Genomic DNA, 21,875 nt, shown 5'->3' on the forward strand with positions numbered 1-21,875 from the left:
TGTTTTTACAATTGTATAACTGCCTTAATGTTGCTGTACCCCAGTAAGAGTAGTTGCTGCCTTGGCAGGAACTAATGGGGCTCCATAATAAACCCCAGGAAGAGTAGCTGCTGCCTTGGCAGGAACTAATGGGGCTCCATAATAAACCCCAGGAAGAGTAGCTGCTGCCTTGGCAGGAACTAATGGGGATCCATAATAAACCCCAGGAAGAGTAGCTGCTGCCTTGGCAGGAACTAATGGGGATCCATAATAAACCCCAGGAAGAGTAGCTGCTGCCTTGGCAGGAACTAATGGGGATCCATAATAAACCCCAGGAAGAGTAGCTGCTGCCTTGACAGGAACTAATGGGGATCCATAATAAACCCCAGGAAGAGTAGCTGCTGCCTTGACAGGAACTAATGGGGATCCATAATAAACCCCAGGAAGAGTAGCTGCTGCCTTGACAGGAACTAATGGGGATCCATAATAAACCCCAGGAAGAGTAGCCGCTGTCTTGGCAGGAACTAATGGGGGCCATAATAAACCCCAGGAAGAGTAGCTGCTGCCTTGACAGGAACTAATGGGGATCCATAATAAACCCCAGGAAGAGTAGCTGCTGCCTTGGCAGGAACTAATGGGGATCCATAATAAACCCCAGGAAGAGTAGCTGCTGCCTTGACAGGAACTAATGGGGATCCATAATAAACCCCAGGAAGAGTAGCTGCTGCCTTGACAGGAACTAATGGGGATCCATAATAAACCCCAGGAAGAGTAGCTGCTGCCTTGGCAGGAACTAATGGGGATCCATAATAAACCCCAGGAAGAGTAGCTGCTGCCTTGACAGGAACTAATGGGGATCCATAATAAACCCCAGGAAGAGTAGCTGCTGCCTTGGCAGGAACTAATGGGGATCCATAATAAACCCCAGGAAGAGTAGCTGCTGCCTTGACAGGAACTAATGGGGATCCATAATAAACCCCAGGAAGAGTAGCTGATGCCTTGACAGGAACTAATGGGGATCCATAATAAACCCCAGGGAGAGTAGCTGATGCCTTGACAGGAACTAATGGGGATCCATAATAAACCCCAGGGAGAGTAGCTGCTGCCTTGACAGGAACTAATGGGGATCCATAATAAACCCCAGGAAGAGTAGCTGCTGCCTTGGCAGGAACTAATGGGGATCCATAATAAATACAAATACAGTACTTACGCTGTAATCATCTGGTAGTCTGAGGAGTTGAAGACGTAACCCCCGACGACCCACATGATCCCCTGGTCCACTACAGCCTTGTGGGAAGCCCTGGCCAGACCTGGCTCGGGGTACTCCTCCCGCTGCCAGAACGAGGAGTTGGCTGGGACGGACAGAGAGCAGTCTGGACCTGATGGGGAAGAGAAGATGAATGAGTGACGTATTAGGTCTCCACGACTAGCCTGGCCGCCACGACTAGCCTGGTCTCCACGACTAGCCTGGTCTCCACGACTAGCCTGGTCTCCACGACTAGCCTGGTCTCCACGACTAGCCTGGTCGCTACGACTAGCCTGGTCTCCACGACTAGCCTGGTCGATACGACTAGCCTGGTCGCTACGACTAGCCTGGTCGATACGACTAGCCTGGTCTCCACGACTAGCCTGGTCGCTACGACTAGCCTTTATATGCAGACTATCACTTAGGAACACCATACATTATATTTAAAAAATAAACATACAGTTGAAGTTGGAAGTTTACATATACTTAGGTTGTAGTCATTAAAACGAGTTTACATATACTTAGGTTGTAGTCATTAAAACGAGTTTACATATACTTAGGTTGTAGTCATTAAAACGAGTTTACATATACTTAGGTTGTAGTCATTAAAACGAGTTTACATATACTTAGGTTGTAGTCATTAAAACGAGTTTACATATACTTAGGTTGTAGTCATTAAAACGAGTTTACATATACTTAGGTTGTAGTCATTAAAACGAGTTTACATATACTTAGGTTGTAGTCATTAAAACGAGTTTACATATACTTAGGTTGTAGTCATTAAAACGAGTTTACATATACTTAGGTTGCAGTCATTAAAACGAGTTTTTCAACCACTCCACAAATTTCTTGTCAACAAACTAGAAAGTTTTGGCAAGTCGGTTAGGACTCTGTGCATGACAAGTCATTTTTCCAATAATTGTTTAAGGAGCTATTTCAGATTATTTCACTTTTCTTATTTCATTATTCACTGTATCACAATTACAGTGGGTCAGACGTTTTACATACACTCAGTTGACTGTGCCTTTAAACAGCTTGGAAAATTCCAGAAAATGAGGTCATGGCTTTAGAAGCTTCTGATAGGCTAATTAACGTCATTTGAGTCAATTGGAGGTGTACCTGTGGATGTATTTCAAGGCCTACCTTCAAACTCAGTGCCTCTCTGCTTGACATCATGGGATAATCAAAAGAAATCAGCCAAGACCTCAGGAAAAAGTGTAGACTTCCACAAGTCTGGTTCATCCTTGGGAGCAATTTCCAAATGTCTGAAGGTACCACGTTCATCTGTACAAACAATAGTACGCAAGTATAAACACCATGGGAACACGCAGCCATCATACAGCTCAGGAAGGAGACACATCTCCTAGAGATGAACGTACTCTGGTGCGAAAAGTGCAAATCAATCCCAGAACAACAGCAAAGGACCTTGTGAAGATGCTGGAGGAAACAGGTACAAAAGTATCTATATCCACAGTAAAACAAGTCCTATATCAACATAACCTGAAAGGCCGCTCAGCAAGGAAGAAGCCACTGCTCCAAAACCGACATAAAAAGCCAGACTACGGTTTGCAACTGCACATGAGGACAAGGATGGTACTTTTTGGAGAAATGTCCTCTGGTCTGATGAAACAAAAATAGAACTGTTTGGCCATAATGACCATTGTTATGTTTGGAGAAGAAAGGGGGCGGCTTGCAAGCCAAAGAACACCATCCCAACCGTGAAGCATGGGGGAGGCAGCATCATGGTGTAGGGTGCTTTGCTGCAGGAGGGACTGGTGCACTTCACAAAACAGATGGCATCATGAGGCAGAACAATTATGTGGATATATTGAAGCAACATCTCAAGACAGTCAGGAAGTTAAAGCTTGGTCGCAAATGGGTCTTCCAAATGGACAATGACCCCAAGCACACTGGGAATGTGATGAATGAAATAAAAGCTGAAATAAATCATTATCTCTACTATTATTCTGACATTTCACATTCTTAAAATAAAGTGGTGATCCTAACTGACCTAAAACAGGGAATTTTTAAATGTCAGGAATTGTGGAAAAACTGAGTTTAAATGTATTTGGCTAAGATGTATGTAAACTTCCAACTTCAACTGTAAATATGTTGAAATGGAACCAAATTATTAATGAAACCAAAGTGCTGTTTAAAATTAAATCAAATAGCATAGGACACTTAAAATGTTAAAATCAAAATGCTGTTGCACAGAAAAATGTGAACAGTCGGATGCACCATAAACTAAAGCATTGATCATTGGGAACGAGATCAGAATGACTGCTTGATCCATAAATTACATCATTAATTAGGTAGCCTACAAAAAACTAAACCAATCCATATGTTCAACTCAAAAGGCCTGATGAACATGACATTCATAACGCAGCCACATCCCGAGGCCCCGGTGCCGACACATTCACAAATTAACAGAAGGTTTAGTATTTTATTTAAAAACTCTGAAGACGGTAAAATAGTCATGATCATTTTAAGGAGAACAAAAACGACTTAACCTACATTTGAACACCGCAGAAGCTTCACTATTCGGCATCTTCCCATTTAAGTAGCCTAGTTTTATTGTTTGACTACTTGAAGAGAACTAGGGCCCGTCACTCGCAGTCCACCTCTTCCAATGCATTGTGGGAAAGCCTCTAATTAAATGAAGAGCTGAGCTGAGTGGAATATCATTCAAACCAAAATCTACAAAACTGACCAGCTGTTTTCGAAGCCTAAATGAGTATGACATCAGGTATTTAAAGTACACTAGATTATTTTTAAATGTTGTATTCTATTAAACAGTATTTTTCGCATACTCAAACGGCCTATATTAAGGATGCAAGTATGGCTATTAGGACACGCCCACTATCTAAAACCTCATATCTTAACCTTCATAATGAAATAAATGACATCCTGGGACTTCCCCCACCAGGCTGCCAGCTAGAATACTAATGTCATGTTGAACCCCATTTCACCTCTAAACGAGAGAATGGGTCCATTTGGAGCCTGACAGCATCAATAAGCCTACAGCTGATTATAACGTCTCTCCAGTATTCTGTTGTCCAGGCACCATGACAGTGTAATAAACAGTCTGTCTCCATGACAACACGCTGTCAGTGTTCCAAAATTGCACCCTACTCCCTATAAATCAAATCAAACCTTATTTGTCACCTGTCCCGAATATAACAGGTGGAGACCTCACCTCTTACTGACAAGCCCTTAACCAACAATGCAGGTGAAAAAAGAGTTAAACATTTACTAAATCAATGAAAGAAAAAATTCAATATAAAGTAAGACAATAAAATAACAATAACGAGGCTATATACAGGGGTTACAATGAGACACCAAGAGAAACCGAGTGAGACCGTATGAGAGAAACCGAGCGAGACCGTATGAGAGAAACCGAGCGAGACCGTATGAGAGAAACAGAGCGAGACCGTATGAGAGAAACCGAGCGAGACCGTATGAGAGAAACCGAGCGAGACCGTATGAGAGAAACAGAGCGAGACCGTATGAGAGAAACAGAGCGAGACCGTATGAGAGAAACAGAGCGAGACCGTATGAGAGAAACAGAGCGAGACCGTATGAGAGAAACAGAGCGAGACCGTATGAGAGAAACAGAGCGAGACCGTATGAGAGAAACAGAGCGAGACCGTATGAGAGAAACAGAGCGAGACCGTATGAGAGAAACAGAGCGAGACCGTATGAGAGAAACAGAGCGAGACCGTATGAGAGAAACAGAGCGAAACCGTATGAGAGAAACAGAGCGAGACCGTATGAGAGAAACAGAGTGAGACCGTATGAGAGAAACAGAGTGAAACCCAGCGAGAGAAAGCCAGCGAGAGAAAGCCAGCGAGAGAAAGCCAGCGAGAGAAAGCCAGCGAGAGAAAGCCAGCGAGAGAAAGCCAGCGAGAGAAAGCCAGCGAGATAAATAATTATAAAACAGAGTGAGAGAAAGAGAGAAAAACAGTGTTGGTCCTGGTCGGTTCCTGGATGGGAGACCAGATGCTGCTGGAAGTTGTGTTGGAGGGCCAGTAGGAGGCACTCTTTCCTCTGGTCTAAAAAAAATATCCCAATGCCCCAGGGCAGTGATTGTGTAGGGACACTGCCCTGTGTAGGGTGCAGTCTTTCAGATGGGACGTTAAACAGGTGTCCTGACTCTCTGAGGTCATTAAAGATCCCATGGCACTTATCATAAGACTCGGGGTGTTAACCCCAGTGTCCTGACTAAATTCCCAATCTGTCCCTCAAAACATCACGGTCACCTAATAATCCCCAGTTTACAATTGGCTCATTCATCCCCCTCCTCTCCCCTGTAACTATTCCCCAGGTCAATGAGAATGTGTTCTCAGTCAACTTACCTGGTAAAATAACTGAAAAATAAATGTATTTCAGCAGAATTGGGTGAATTTTGACCCATTCCTCCTGACAGAGCTGGTGTAACTGAATCAGGTTTGTAGGCATCCTTGCTCACACAAACTTTTTCAGTTCTGCCCACAAATTTTCTATAGGATTGAGGTCAGGGCTTTGTGATGGCCACTCCAATACCTTGACTTTGATGTCCTTAAGCCATTTTGCACAACTTTGGAAGTGTGCTTTGGGTCATTGTCCATTTTGAAGACCCATTTGCAACCAAGCTTTAACTTCCTGACTGATGTCTTGAGATGTTGCTTCAATATATCCACATAATTGTTCTGCCTCATGATGCCATCTATTTTGTGAAGTGCACCAGTCCCTCCTGCAGCAAAGCACCCCCACAACATGATGCTGCCACCCCCATGCTTCACGGTTGGGATGGTGTTCTTCGGCTTGCAAGCCGCCCCCTTTCTTCTCCAAACATAACGATGGTCATTATGGCCAAACAGTTCCATTTTTGTTTCATTAGACCAGAGGTCATTTCTCTAAAAAGTACCATCTTGTCCCCATGTGCAGTTGTAAACCGTAGCCTGGCATTTTTATTGGGGTTTTGGAGCAGTGGCTTCTTCCTTGCTGAGCGGCCTTTCAGGTTGTCGATATAGGACTTGTTTTACTGTGGATATAGATACTTTTGTACCTGTTTCCTCCAGCATCTTCACAAGGTCCTTTGCTGTTGTTCTGGGATTGATTTGCACCTTTCACACCAAAGTACGTTCATCTCTAGGAGACAGAAGGCGTCTCCTTCCTGAGCTGTATGATGGCTGCGTGATCCCATGGTGTTTATACTTGCGTATTATTGTTTGTACAGATGAACTTGGTACCTTCAGACATTTGGAAATTGCTCCCAAGGATAAACCAGACTTGTGGAGGTCTACAATTATTTTTCTGAGGTCTTGGCTGATTTCTTTTGATTATCCCATGATGTCAAGCAGAGAGGCACTGAGTTTGAAGGTAGGCCTTGAAATACATCCACAGGTACACCTCCTATTGACTCAAATGTGTCAATTAGCCTATCAGAAGCTTCTAAAGCCATTACATAATTTTCTGGAATTTTCCAAGCTGTTTAAAGGCACAGACAACTGAGTGTATGTAAACTTCTGACCCACTGGAATTGTGATACAGTGAATTATAAGTGAAATAATCTGTCTGTAAACAATTGTTGGAAAAATGACTTGTGTCATGCACAAAGTAGATGTCCTAACCGACTTGACAAAACTATAGTGTGTTAACAAGAAATTTGTGGAGTTTTAATGAGTACAACCTAAGTGTATGTAAACGTCCTACTGTACGTAACTGTACGTATTAGGTCATAGACAATGTGATGAGTCTCTTATACGTAGAACACAATCAGAGGTCAATAACATTAGTGGCTGAGTGTAAGAGTGCTGATCGATAAGCATACATACTCCGAAATTATTACTGAATACTGGCCTTTTAGTTAGATAAGAGACTGTGCCCACCTTGCCACCCAGGCTGGCATCGACATGTCTTTGTGTCCTGAAGGCAGCGTCCCCTGTCAGGCCAACCACAGTCTGACAGGCAGTAAGGGAGATCACAGGCCTCGCCCTTCCAATTGGATTCACAGTCACAATATACAGCACCTGTTGAGTTCCCAACACGACACTCCCCTCGGCCAGAACAGTTGTTAGGACACGTGTTCACACTGAGGGACGGGAGGAAGAGAGAGGTGACAGGGGAGGAAGAGAGAGGTGACAGGGGGAGGGGAGGAAGAGAGAGGTGAGAGAGAGAGACATAAGACGGGAAGAAAGAGTGATGAGATTAGAAGGTATTTAAATATACTGATTAATTGTTAAATCAAGTGTAATGATGTATGCTAATGAGGAGACAAAGGGGTTCATAATATAAAACTCTACAACGTCAAATATTGTAGAATGAAGAATGACAGACACACATGAGCAATAGACAGTCTGCTTCTATTTCATGTTATTCTGGCTGCAGCAGTCGACAGGTTTGGTGTTTGGGCTCGATGAGACACTACAGAGAGAGAGAGAGAGAGACACTGGGGCACGTTGAGACACTACAGAGAGAGAGAGACACTGGGGCACGTTGAGACAATACAGAGAGAGACACTGGGGCACGTTGAGACACTACAGAGAGAGAGAGACAGGGGCACAGAGAGACACTACAGAGAGAGAGACTGGGGCACTACAGAGAGAGACACTGGGGCACGTTGAGACACTACAGAGAGAGAGACACTGGGGCACATTGAGAGACTGGGGCACGTTGAGACACTACAGAGAGAGAGACTGGGGCACGTTGAGACACTACAGAGAGACACTGGGGCACGTTGAGACACTACAGAGAGAGAGAGACACTGGGGCACGTTGAGACACTACAGAGAGAGAGACTGGGGCACTACAGAGAGAGACACTGGGGCACGTTGAGACACTACAGAGAGAGAGACACTGGGGCACGTTGAGACACTACAGACAGAGAGACACTGGGGCACGTTGAGACACTACAGACAGAGAGACACTGGGGCACGTTGAGACACTACAGAGAGACACTGGGGCACGTTGAGACACTACAGAGAGACACTGGGGCACGTTGAGACAATACAGAGAGAGGCACTGGGGCACGTTGAGACACTACAGAGAGACACTGGGGCACGTTGAGACACTACAGAGAGACACTGGGGCACGTTGAGACACTACAGAGAGAGAGAGACTGGGGCACGTTGAGACACTACAGAGAGAGACACTGGGGCACGTTGAGACACTACAGAGAGACACTGGGGCACGTTGAGACACTACAGAGAGAGACACTGGGGCACGTTGAGACACTACAGAGAGAGGCACTGGGGCACGTTGAGACACTACAGAGAGAGGCACTGGGGCACGTTGAGACACTACAGAGAGACACTGGGGCACGTTGAGACACTACAGAGAGACACTGGGGCACGTTGAGACACTACAGAGAGAGAGAGACACTGGAGCACGTTGAGACACTACAGAGAGAGAGAGACACTGGGGCACGTTGAGACACTACAGAGAGACACTGGGGCACGTTGAGACACTACAGAGAGACACTGGGGCACGTTGAGACACTGGGGCTCATTGAGACACTACAGAGAGAGAGAGAGACACTGGGGCACGTTGAGACACTACAGAGAGAGGCACTGGGGCATGTTGAGACACTACAGAGAGACACTGGGGCCCAATGAGACACTACAGAGAGACACTGGGGCACGTTGAGACACTACAGAGAGAGAGAGACACTGGGGCACGTTGAGACAGTACAGAGAGACACTGGGGTACGTTGAGACACTACAGAGAGACACTGGGCACGTTGAGACACTACAGAGAGACACTGGGGCACGTTGAGACACTACAGAGAGAGAGACACTGGGGCACGTTGAGACACTACAGAGAGAGAGACTGGGGCACGTTGAGACACTACAGAGAGAGACACTGGGGCACGTTGAGACACTACAGAGAGAGGCACTGGGGCACGTTGAGACACTACAGAGAGAGGCACTGGGGCACGTTGAGACACTACAGAGAGACACTGGGGCACGTTGAGACACTACAGAGAGACACTGGGGCACGTTGAGACACTACAGAGAGAGAGAGACACTGGAGCACGTTGAGACACTACAGAGAGAGAGAGACACTGGGGCACGTTGAGACACTACAGAGAGACACTGGGGCACGTTGAGACACTACAGAGAGACACTGGGGCACGTTGAGACACTACAGAGAGAGACACTGGGGCACGCTGAGACACTACAGAGAGAGACACTGGGGCACGCTGAGACACTACAGAGAGAGACACTGTGATGAGATTAGAAGGTATTTAAATATACTGATTAATTGTTAAATCAAGTGTAATGATGTATGCTAATGAGGAGACAAAGGGGTTCATAATATAAAACTCTACAACGTCAAATATTGTAGAATGAAGAATGACAGACACACATGAGCATTAGACAGTCTGCTTCTATTTCATGTTATTCTGGCTGCAGCAGTCGACAGGTTTGGTGTTTGGGCTCGATGAGACACAACAGAGAGAGAGAGAGAGAGAGACACTGGGGCATGTTGAGACACTACAGAGAGAGAGAGACACTGGGGCACGTTGAGACAATACAGAGAGAGACACTGGGGCACGTTGAGACACTACAGAGAGAGACACTGGGGCACGTTGAGACACTACAGAGAGAGAGACTGGGGCACTACAGAGAGAGACACTGGGGCACGTTGAGACACTACAGAGAGAGAGACACTGGGGCACATTGAGACACTGGGGCACGTTGAGACACTACAGACAGAGAGACACTGGGGCACGTTGAGACACTACAGACAGAGAGACACTGGGGCACGTTGAGACACTACAGAGAGAGAGACACTGGGGCACGTTGAGACACTACAGATAGAGACACTGGGGCACGTTGAGACACTACAGAGAGACACTGGGGCACGTTGAGACACTACAGAGAGACACTGGGGCACGTTGAGACAATACAGAGAGAGGCACTGGGGCACGTTGAGACACTACAGAGAGACACTGGGGCACGTTGAGACACTACAGAGAGACACTGGGGCACGTTGAGACACTACAGAGAGAGACACTGGGGCACGTTGAGACACTACAGAGAGAGGCACTGGGGCACGTTGAGACACTACAGAGAGAGGCACTGGGGCACGTTGAGACACTACAGAGAGACACTGGGGCACGTTGAGACACTACAGAGAGACACTGGGGCACGTTGAGACACTACAGAGAGAGAGAGACACTGGAGCACGTTGAGACACTACAGAGAGAGAGAGACACTGGGGCACGTTGAGACACTACAGAGAGACACTGGGGCACGTTGAGACACTACAGAGAGACACTGGGGCACGTTGAGACACTACAGAGAGACACTGGGGCTCATTGAGACACTACAGAGAGAGAGAGAGACACTGGGGCACGTTGAGACACTACAGAGAGAGGCACTGGGGCATGTTGAGACACTACAGAGAGACACTGGGGCCCAATGAGACACTACAGAGAGACACTGGGGCACGTTGAGACACTACAGAGAGAGAGAGACACTGGGGCACGTTGAGACAGTACAGAGAGACACTGGGGTACGTTGAGACACTACAGAGAGACACTGGGGCACGTTGAGACACTACAGAGAGACACTGGGGCACGTTGAGACACTACAGAGAGAGAGACACTGGGGCACGTTGAGACACTACAGAGAGAGAGACTGGGGCACGTTGAGACACTACAGAGAGAGACACTGGGGCACGTTGAGACACTACAGAGAGAGGCACTGGGGCACGTTGAGACACTACAGAGAGAGGCACTGGGGCACGTTGAGACACTACAGAGAGGACACTGGGGCACGTTGAGACACTACAGAGAGACACTGGGGCACGTTGAGACACTACAGAGAGAGAGAGACACTGGAGCACGTTGAGACACTACAGAGAGAGAGAGACACTGGGGCACGTTGAGACACTACAGAGAGACACTGGGGCACGTTGAGACACTACAGAGAGACACTGGGGCACGTTGAGACACTACAGAGAGAGACACTGGGGCACGCTGAGACACTACAGAGAGAGACACTGGGGCACGCTGAGACACTACAGAGAGAGACACTGTGATGAGATTAGAAGGTATTTAAATATACTGATTAATTGTTAAATCAAGTGTAATGATGTATGCTAATGAGGAGACAAAGGGGTTCATAATATAAAACTCTACAACGTCAAATATTGTAGAATGAAGAATGACAGACACACATGAGCATTAGACAGTCTGCTTCTATTTCATGTTATTCTGGCTGCAGCAGTCGACAGGTTTGGTGTTTGGGCTCGATGAGACACAACAGAGAGAGAGAGAGAGAGAGACACTGGGGCATGTTGAGACACTACAGAGAGAGAGAGACACTGGGGCACGTTGAGACAATACAGAGAGAGACACTGGGGCACGTTGAGACACTACAGAGAGAGACACTGGGGCACGTTGAGACACTACAGAGAGAGAGACTGGGGCACTACAGAGAGAGACACTGGGGCACGTTGAGACACTACAGAGAGAGAGACACTGGGGCACATTGAGACACTGGGGCACGTTGAGACACTACAGACAGAGAGACACTGGGGCACGTTGAGACACTACAGACAGAGAGACACTGGGGCACGTTGAGACACTACAGAGAGAGAGACAATGGGGCACGTTGAGACACTACAGATAGAGACACTGGGGCACGTTGAGACACTACAGAGAGACACTGGGGCACGTTGAGACACTACAGAGAGACACTGGGGCACGTTGAGACAATACAGAGAGAGGCACTGGGGCACGTTGAGACACTACAGAGAGACACTGGGCACGTTGAGACACTACAGAGAGACACTGGGGCACGTTGAGACACTACAGAGAGAGAGAGAGACACTGGGGCACGTTGAGACACTACAGAGAGAGAGACACTGGGGCACGTTGAGACACTACAGAGAGAGACACTGGGGCACGTTGAGACACTACAGAGAGACACTGGGGCACGTTGAGACACTACAGAGAGACACTGGGGCACGTTGAGACACTACAGAGAGACACTGGGGCACGTTGAGACACTACAGAGAGACACTGGGGCACGTTGAGACACTACAGAGAGAGACACTGGGGCACGTTGAGACACTACAGAGAGAGACACTGGGGCACGTTGAGACACTACAGAGAGACACTGGGGCACGTTGAGACACTACAGAGAGACACTGGGGCACGTTGAGACACTACAGAGAGACACTGGGCACGTTGAGACACTACAGAGAGAGACACTGGGGCACGTTGAGACACTACAGAGAGAGAGACACTGGGGCACGTTGAGAGACTGGGGCACGTTGAGACACTACAGAGAGACACTGGGGCACGTTGAGACACTACAGAGAGAGGCACTGGGGCATGTTGAGACACTACAGAGAGACACTGGGGCACGTTGAGACACTACAGAGAGAGACACTGGGGCACGTTGAGACACTACAGAGAGACACTGGGGCCCAATGAGACACTACAGAGAGACACTGGGGCACGTTGAGACACTACAGAGAGACACTGGGGCACGTTGAGACACTACAGAGAGAGAGAGACACTGGGGCACGTTGAGACAGTACAGAGAGACACTGGGGCACGTTGAGACACTACAGAGAGACACTGGGGCACATTGAGACACTGGGGCACGTTGAGACACTACAGACAGAGAGACACTGGGGCACGTTGAGACACTACAGACAGAGAGACACTGGGGCACGTTGAGACACTACAGAGAGAGAGACACTGGGGCACGTTGAGACACTACAGATAGAGACACTGGGGCACGTTGAGACACTACAGAGAGACACTGGGGCACGTTGAGACACTACAGAGAGACACTGGGGCACGTTGAGACACTACAGAGAGACACTGGGGCACGTTGAGACAATACAGAGAGAGGCACTGGGGCACGTTGAGACACTACAGAGAGACACTGGGGCACGTTGAGACACTACAGAGAGACACTGGGGCACGTTGAGACACTACAGAGAGAGAGAGACACTGGGGCACGTTGAGACACTACAGAGAGAGAGACACTGGGGCACGTTGAGACACTACAGAGAGAGACACTGGGGCACGTTGAGACACTACAGAGAGACACTGGGGCACGTTGAGACACTACAGAGAGACACTGGGGCACGTTGAGACACTACAGAGAGACACTGGGGCACGTTGAGACACTACAGAGAGACACTGGGGCACGTTGAGACACTACAGAGAGACACTGGGGCACGTTGAGACACTACAGAGAGAGACACTGGGGCACGTTGAGACACTACAGAGAGAGACACTGGGGCACGTTGAGACACTACAGAGAGACACTGGGGCACGTTGAGACACTACAGAGAGACACTGGGGCACGTTGAGACACTACAGAGAGACACTGGGGCACGTTGAGACACTACAGAGAGAGACACTGGGGCACGTTGAGACACTACAGAGAGAGAGACACTGGGGCACGTTGAGAGACTGGGGCACGTGAGACACTACAGAGAGACACTGGGGCACGTTGAGACACTACAGAGAGAGGCACTGGGGCATGTTGAGACACTACAGAGAGACACTGGGGCACGTTGAGACACTACAGAGAGAGACACTGGGGCACGTTGAGACACTACAGAGAGAGACACTGGGGCACGTTGAGACACTACAGAGAGACACTGGGGCTCAATGAGACACTACAGAGAGACAGAGACACTGGGGCACGTTGAGACAGTACAGAGAGACACTGGGGCACTTTGAGACACTACAGAGAGAGAGACACTGGGGCACGTTGAGACACTACAGAGAGAGAGACACTGGGGCACGTTGAGACACTACAGAGAGAGACACTGGGGCACGCTGAGACACTACAGAGAGAGACACTGGGGCACGCTGAGACACTACAGAGAGAGACACTGGGGCACGCTGAGACACTACAGAGAGAGACACTGTGATGAGATTAGAAGGTATTTAAATATACTGATTAATTGTTAAATCAAGTGTAATGATGTATGCTAATGAGGAGACAAAGGGGTTCATAATATAAAACTCTACAACGTCAAATATTGTAGAATGAAGAATGACAGACACACATGAGCATTAGACAGTCTGCTTCTATTTCATGTTATTCTGGCTGCAGCAGTCGACAGGTTTGGTGTTTGGGCTCGATGAGACACTACAGAGAGAGAGAGAGAGAGAGACACTGGGCACGTTGAGACACTACAGAGAGAGAGAGACACTGGGGCACGTTGAGACAATACAGAGAGAGACACTGGGGCACGTTGAGACACTACAGAGAGAGACACTGGGGCACGTTGAGACACTACAGAGAGAGAGACACTGGGGCACGTTGAGACACTACAGAGAGAGAGAGACACTACAGAGAGAGACACTGGGGCACGTTGAGACACTACAGAGAGAGAGAGACACTGGGCACGTTGAGACACTACAGAGAGAGAGAGACACTGGGGCACGTTGAGACACTACAGAGAGAGACACTGGGGCACGTTGAGACACTACAGAGAGAGAGACACTGGGGCACGTTGAGACACTACAGAGAGAGACACTGGGGCACGCTGAGACACTACAGAGAGAGACCACTGGGGCACGTTGAGACACTACAGAGAGAGAGACACTGGGGCACGTTGAGACACTACAGAGAGAGACACTGGGGCAGGTTGAGACACTACAGAGAGAGAGACACTGGGGCATGTTGAGACACTACAGAGAGAGACACTGGGCACTACAGAGAGAGACACTGGGGCACGTTGAGACACTACAGAGAGAGAGACACTGGGGCACGTTGAGACACTACAGAGACACTGGGGCACGTTGAGACACTACAGACAGAGAGACACTGGGGCACGTTGAGACACTACAGATAGAGACACTGGGGCACGTTGAGACACTACAGAGAGACACTGGGGCACGTTGAGACACTACAGAGAGACAACTGGGGCACGTTGAGACACTACAGAGAGAGGCACTGGGGCACGTTGAGACACTACAGAGAGAGAGGACACTGGGGCACGTTGAGACACTACAGAGAGAGACACTGGGGCACGTTGAGACACTACAGAGAGACACTGGGGCACGTTGAGACACTACAGAGAGACACTGGGGCACGTTGAGACACTACAGAGAGACACTGGGGCACGTTGAGACACTACAGAGAGACACTGGGGCACGTTGAGACACTACAGAGAGACACTGGGGCACGTTGAGACACTACAGAGAGACACTGGGGCACGTTGAGACACTACAGAGAGACACTGGGGCACGTTGAGACACTACAGAGAGAGCACTGGGGCACGTTGAGACACTACAGAGAGAGCACTGGGGCACGTTGAGACACTACAGAGAGACACTGGGCAGGTTGAGACACTACAGAGAGAGAGACACTGGGGCATGTTGAGACACTACAGAGAGAGACACTGGGGCACTACAGAGAGAGACACTGGGCACACTGGGGCACTACAGAGAGAGACACTGGGGCACGTTGAGACACTACAGAGAGAGAGAGACACTGGGGCACGTTGAGACACTACAGAGAGACACTGGGGCACGTTGAGACACTACAGAGAGACACTGGGGCACGTTGAGACACTACAGAGAGAGAGACACTGGGGCACGTTGAGACACTACAGAGAGAGACACTGGGGCACGCTGAGACACTACAGAGAGAGACACTGGGGCACGTTGAGACACTACAGAGAGAGAGACACTGGGGCACGTTGAGACACTACAGAGAGAGACACTGGGGCAGGTTGAGACCACTACAGAGAGAGAGACACTGGGGCATGTTGAGACACTACAGAGAGAGACACTGGGGCACTACAGAGAGAGACACTGGGGCACGTTGAGACACTACAGATAGAGACACTGGGGCACGTTGAGACACTACAGAGAGACACTGGGGCACGTTGAGACACTACAGAGAGACACTGGGGCACGTTGAGACACTACAGAGAGACACTGGGGCACGTTGAGACACTACAGAGAGACACTGGGGCACGTTGAGACACTACAGAGAGAGGCACTGGGGCACGTTGAGACACTACAGAGAGAGAGACACTGGGGCACGTTGAGACACTACAGAGAGAGACACTGGGGCACGTTGAGACACTACAGAGAGACACTGGGGCACGTTGAGACACTACAGAGAGACACTGGGGCACGTTGAGACACTACAGAGAGACACTGGGGCACGTTGAGACACTACAGAGAGAACACTGGGGCACGTTGAGACACTACAGAGAGACACTGGGGCACGTTGAGACACTACAGAGAGGACACTGGGGCACGTTGAGACACTACAGAGAGACATGGGGCACGTTGAGACACTACAGAGAGAGACACTGGGGCACGTTGAGACACTACAGAGAGAGGCACTGGGGCACGTTGAGACACTACAGAGAGAGGCACTGGGGCACGTTGAGACACTACAGAGAGACACTGGGGCACGTTGAGACACTACAGAGAGACACTGGGGCACGTTGAGAGACTGGGGCACGTTGAGACACTACAGAGAGAGGCACTGGGGCACGTTGAGACACTACAGAGAGACACTGGGGCACGTTGAGACACTACAGAGAGAGACACTGGGGCACGTTGAGACACTACAGAGAGACACTGGGGCACGTTGAGACACTACAGAGAGACACTGGGGCTCAATGAGACACTACAGAGAGACACTGGGGCACGTTGAGCACTAGAGAGACACTGGGCACGTTGAGACAGTACAGAGAGACACTAGGGCACGTTGAGACACTACAGAGAGACACTGGGGCACGTTGAGACACTACAGAGAGATACTGGGGCACGTTGAGACACTACAGAGAGACACTGGGCACGTTGAGACACTACAGAGAGACACTGGGGCATGTTGAGACACTACAGACAGACACTGGGGCACGTTGAGACACTACAGAGAGACACTGGGGCACGTTGAGACACTACAGAGAGACACTGGGGCACGTTGAGACACTACAGAGAGAGAGAGACACTGGGGCACGTTGAGACAGTACAGAGAGACACTGGGCACGTTGAGACACTACAGAGAGACACTGGGGCACGTTGAGACACTACAGAGAGAGAGAGACACTGGGGCACGTTGAGACACTACAGAGAGAGAGACACTGGGGCACGTTGAGACACTACAGAGAGAGGCACTGGGGCACGTTGAGACACTACAGAGAGACACTGGGGCACGTTGAGACACTACAGAGAGAGACACTGGGGCACGTTGAGACACTACAGAGAGACACTGGGGCACGTTGAGACACTACAGAGAGACACTGGGGCTCAATGAGACACTACAGAGAGACACTGGGGCACGTTGAGACACTAGAGAGACACTGGGGCACGTTGAGACAGTACAGAGAGACACTAGGGCACGTTGAGACACTACAGAGAGACACTGGGGCACGTTGAGACACTACAGAGAGATACTGGGGCACGTTGAGACACTACAGAGAGACACTGGGGCACGTTGAGACACTACAGAGAGACACTGGGGCACGTTGAGACACTACAGAGAGACACTGGGGCACGTTGAGACACTACAGAGAGACACTGGGGCACGTTGAGACACTACAGAGAGACACTGGGGCACGTTGAGACACTACAGAGAGAGAGAGACACTGGGGCACGTTGAGACAGTACAGAGAGACACTGGGGCACGTTGAGACACTACAGAGAGACACTGGGGCACGTTGAGACACTACAGAGAGAGAGAGACACTGGGGCACAGAGAGACACTACAGAGAGACACTGGGGCACGTTGAGACACTACAGAGAGACACTGGGGCACGTTGAGACACTACAGAGAGACACTGGGGCACGTTGAGACACTACAGAGAGAGAGACACTGGGGCATGTTGAGACACTACAGAGAGAGGCACTGGGGCACGTTGAGACACTACAGAGAGACACTGGGGCACGTTGAGACACTACAGAGAGAGAGAGACACTGGGGCACGTTGAGACACTACAGAGAGACACTGGGGCACGTTGAGACACTACAGAGAGACACTGGGGCACGTTGAGAGACTGGGGCACGTTGAGACACTACAGAGAGACACTGGGGCTCATTGAGACACTACAGAGAGAGAGAGGACACTGGGGCACGTTGAGACACTACAGAGAGAGAGGCACTGGGGCACGTTGGAGACACTACAGAGAGACACTGGGGCACGTTGAGACACTACAGAGAGAGACACTGGGGCACGTTGAGACACTACAGAGAGACACTGGGGCTCAATGAGACACTACAGAGAGACACTGGGGCACGTTGAGACACTACAGAGAGACACTGGGGCACGTTGAGACACTACAGAGAGACACTGGGGCACGTTGAGACACTGGGGCACGTTGAGACACTACAGAGAGACACTGGGGCTCATTGAGACACTACAGAGAGAGAGACACTGGGGCACGTTGAGACACTACAGAGAGAGAGACACTGGGGCACGTTGAGACACTACAGAGAGAGACACTGGGGCACGTTGAGACACTACAGAGAGAGACACTGGGGCACGTTGAGACACTACAGAGAGAGAGACACTGGGGCACGTTGAGACACTACAGAGAGAGAGAGACACGTTGAGACACTACAGAGAGACACTACAGAGAGAGAGAGACACTGGGGGCACGTTGAGACACTACAGAGAGACACTACAGAGAGAGAGAGACACTGGGGCACGTTGAGACACTACAGAGAGACACTACAGAGAGAGAGAGACACTGGGGCTCATTGAGACACTACAGAGAGAGAGAGACACTGGGGCAAGTTGAGACACTACAGAGAGAGAGAGACACTGGGGCACAGAGAGACACTACAGAGAGACACTGGGGCACGTTGAGACACTACAGAGAGACACTGGGGCACGTTGAGACACTACAGAGAGACACTGGGGCACGTTGAGACACTACAGAGAGACACTGGGGCATGTTGAGACACTACAGACAGACACTGGGGCACGTTGAGACACTACAGAGAGACACTGGGGCACGTTGAGACACTACAGAGAGACAATGGGGCACGTTGAGACACTACAGAGAGACACTGGGGCACGTTGAGACACTACAGAGAGACACTGGGGCACGTTGAGACACTACAGAGAGAGAGACACTGGGGCATGTTGAGACACTACAGAGAGAGGCACTGGGGCACGTTGAGACACTACAGAGAGACACTGGGGCACGTTGAGACACTACAGAGAGAGAGAGACACTGGGGCACGTTGAGACACTACAGAGAGACACTGGGGCACGTTGAGAGACTGGGGCACGTTGAGACACTACAGAGAGACACTGGGGCTCAATGAGACACTACAGAGAGACACTGGGGCACGTTGAGACACTACAGAGAGAGAGGCACTGGGGCACGTTGAGACACTACAGAGAGACACTGGGGCACGTTGAGACACTACAGAGAGACACTGGGGCACGTTGAGACACTACAGAGAGACACTGGGGCTCAATGAGACACTACAGAGAGACACTGGGGCACGTTGAGACACTACAGAGAGACACTGGGGCACGTTGAGACACTACAGAGAGACACTGGGGCACGTTGAGACACTGGGGCACGTTGAGACACTACAGAGAGACACTGGGGCTCATTGAGACACTACAGAGAGAGAGACACTGGGGCACGTTGAGACACTACAGAGAGAGAGACACTGGGGCACGTTGAGACACTACAGAGAGAGAGACACTGGGCACGTTGAGACACTACAGAGAGAGACACTGGGGCACGTTGAGACACTACAGAGAGAGACACTGGGGCACGTTGAGACACTACAGAGAGAGAGACACTGGGGCACGTTGAGACACTACAGAGAGAGAGAGAGACACGTTGAGACACTACAGAGAGACACTACAGAGAGAGAGAGACACTGGGGCACGTTGAGACACTACAGAGAGACACTACAGAGAGAGAGAGACACTGGGGCACGTTGAGACACTACAGAGAGACACTACAGAGAGAGAGAGACACTGGGGCACGTTGAGACACTACAGAGAGACACTGGGGCACGTTGAGACACTACAGAGAGACACTGGGGCACGTTGAGACACTACAGAGAGACACTGGGGCACGTTGAGACACTACAGAGAGACACTGGGGCACGTTGAGACACTACAGAGAGAGGCACTGGGGCACGTTGAGACACTACAGAGAGAGAGACACTGGGGCACGTTGAGACACTACAGAGAGAGACACTGGGGCACGTTGAGACACTACAGAGAGAGAGAGAGAGAGAGACACTGGGGCACGTTGAGACACTACAGAGAGAGAGAGAGACACTGGGCACGTTGAGACAATACAGAGAGAGACACTGGGGCACGTTGAGACACTACAGAGAGAGACACTGGGGCACGTTGAGACACTACAGAGAGAGAGACACTGGGGCACGTTGAGACACTACAGAGAGAGAGAGACACTACAGAGAGAGACACTGGGGCACGTTGAGACACTACAGAGAGAGAGAGACACTGGGGCACGTTGAGACACTACAGAGAGAGAGAGACACTGGGCACGTTGAGACACTACAGAGAGAGACACTGGGGCACGTTGAGACACTACAGAGAGAGAGACACTGGGGCACGTTGAGACACTACAGAGAGAGACACTGGGGCACGCTGAGACACTACAGAGAGAGACACTGGGGCACGTTGAGACACTACAGAGAGAGAAACACTGGGGCACGTTGAGACACTACAGAGAGAGACACTGGGGCAGGTTGAGACACTACAGAGAGAGAGACACTGGGGCATGTTGAGACACTACAGAGAGAGACACTGGGGCACTACAGAGAGAGACACTGGGGCACGTTGAGACACTACAGAGAGAGAGACACTGGGGCACGTTGAGACACTACAGAGACACTGGGGCACGTTGAGACACTACAGACAGAGAGACACTGGGGCACGTTGAGACACTACAGATAGAGACACTGGGGCACGTTGAGACACTACAGAGAGACACTGGGGCACGTTGAGACACTACAGAGAGACACTGGGGCACGTTGAGACACTACAGAGAGACACTGGGGCACGTTGAGACACTACAGAGAGAGGCACTGGGGCACGTTGAGACACTACAGAGAGAGAGACACTGGGGCACGTTGAGACACTACAGAGAGAGACACTGGGGCACGTTGAGACACTACAGAGAGACACTGGGGCACGTTGAGACACTACAGAGAGACACTGGGGCACGTTGAGACACTACAGAGAGACACTGGGGCACGTTGAGACACTACAGAGAGACACTGGGGCACGTTGAGACACTACAGAGAGACACTGGGGCACGTTGAGAGACTGGGGCACGTTGAGACACTACAGAGAGACACTGGGGCTCATTGAGACACTACAGAGAGAGAGAGACACTGGGGCACGTTGAGACACTACAGAGAGAGAGACACTGGGGCACGTTGAGACACTACAGAGAGAGGCACTGGGGCACGTTGAGACACTACAGAGAGACACTGGGGCACGTTGAGACACTACAGAGAGACACTGGGGCTCAATGAGACACTACAGAGAGACACTGGGGCACGTTGAGACACTACAGAGAGACACTGGGGCACGTTGAGACACTACAGAGAGACACTGGGGCACGTTGAGACACTACAGAGAGACACTGGGGCTCAATGAGACACTACAGAGAGACACTGGGGCACGTTGAGACACTAGAGAGACACTGGG

The 21,875-nt window shown here is 50.0% G+C and overlaps 1 protein-coding gene across 5 annotated transcripts in view; it reads right to left on the reverse strand.

Annotated features, from left to right (window-relative positions):
* The window catches only part of LOC109882006 (attractin), a 715,620-nt gene that overhangs the window by 130,083 nt on the left and 563,662 nt on the right, over positions 1–21,875 (reverse strand). For all 5 annotated transcript variants that reach the window (XM_031829398.1, XM_031829397.1, XM_031829396.1 and 2 more), the window contains exons 5-6: positions 7,096–7,298; positions 1,190–1,358 (exon numbers count right to left, since the gene is read on the reverse strand). In XM_031829398.1, coding sequence (XP_031685258.1) covers positions 1,190–1,358; positions 7,096–7,298 — 372 coding nt within the window. The remainder of the gene's footprint in view (positions 1–1,189; positions 1,359–7,095; positions 7,299–21,875) is intronic.

This window comes from Oncorhynchus kisutch, linkage group LG7, assembly GCF_002021735.2.
Source record: "Oncorhynchus kisutch isolate 150728-3 linkage group LG7, Okis_V2, whole genome shotgun sequence".
Lineage (NCBI taxonomy): Eukaryota > Metazoa > Chordata > Actinopteri > Salmoniformes > Salmonidae > Oncorhynchus > Oncorhynchus kisutch.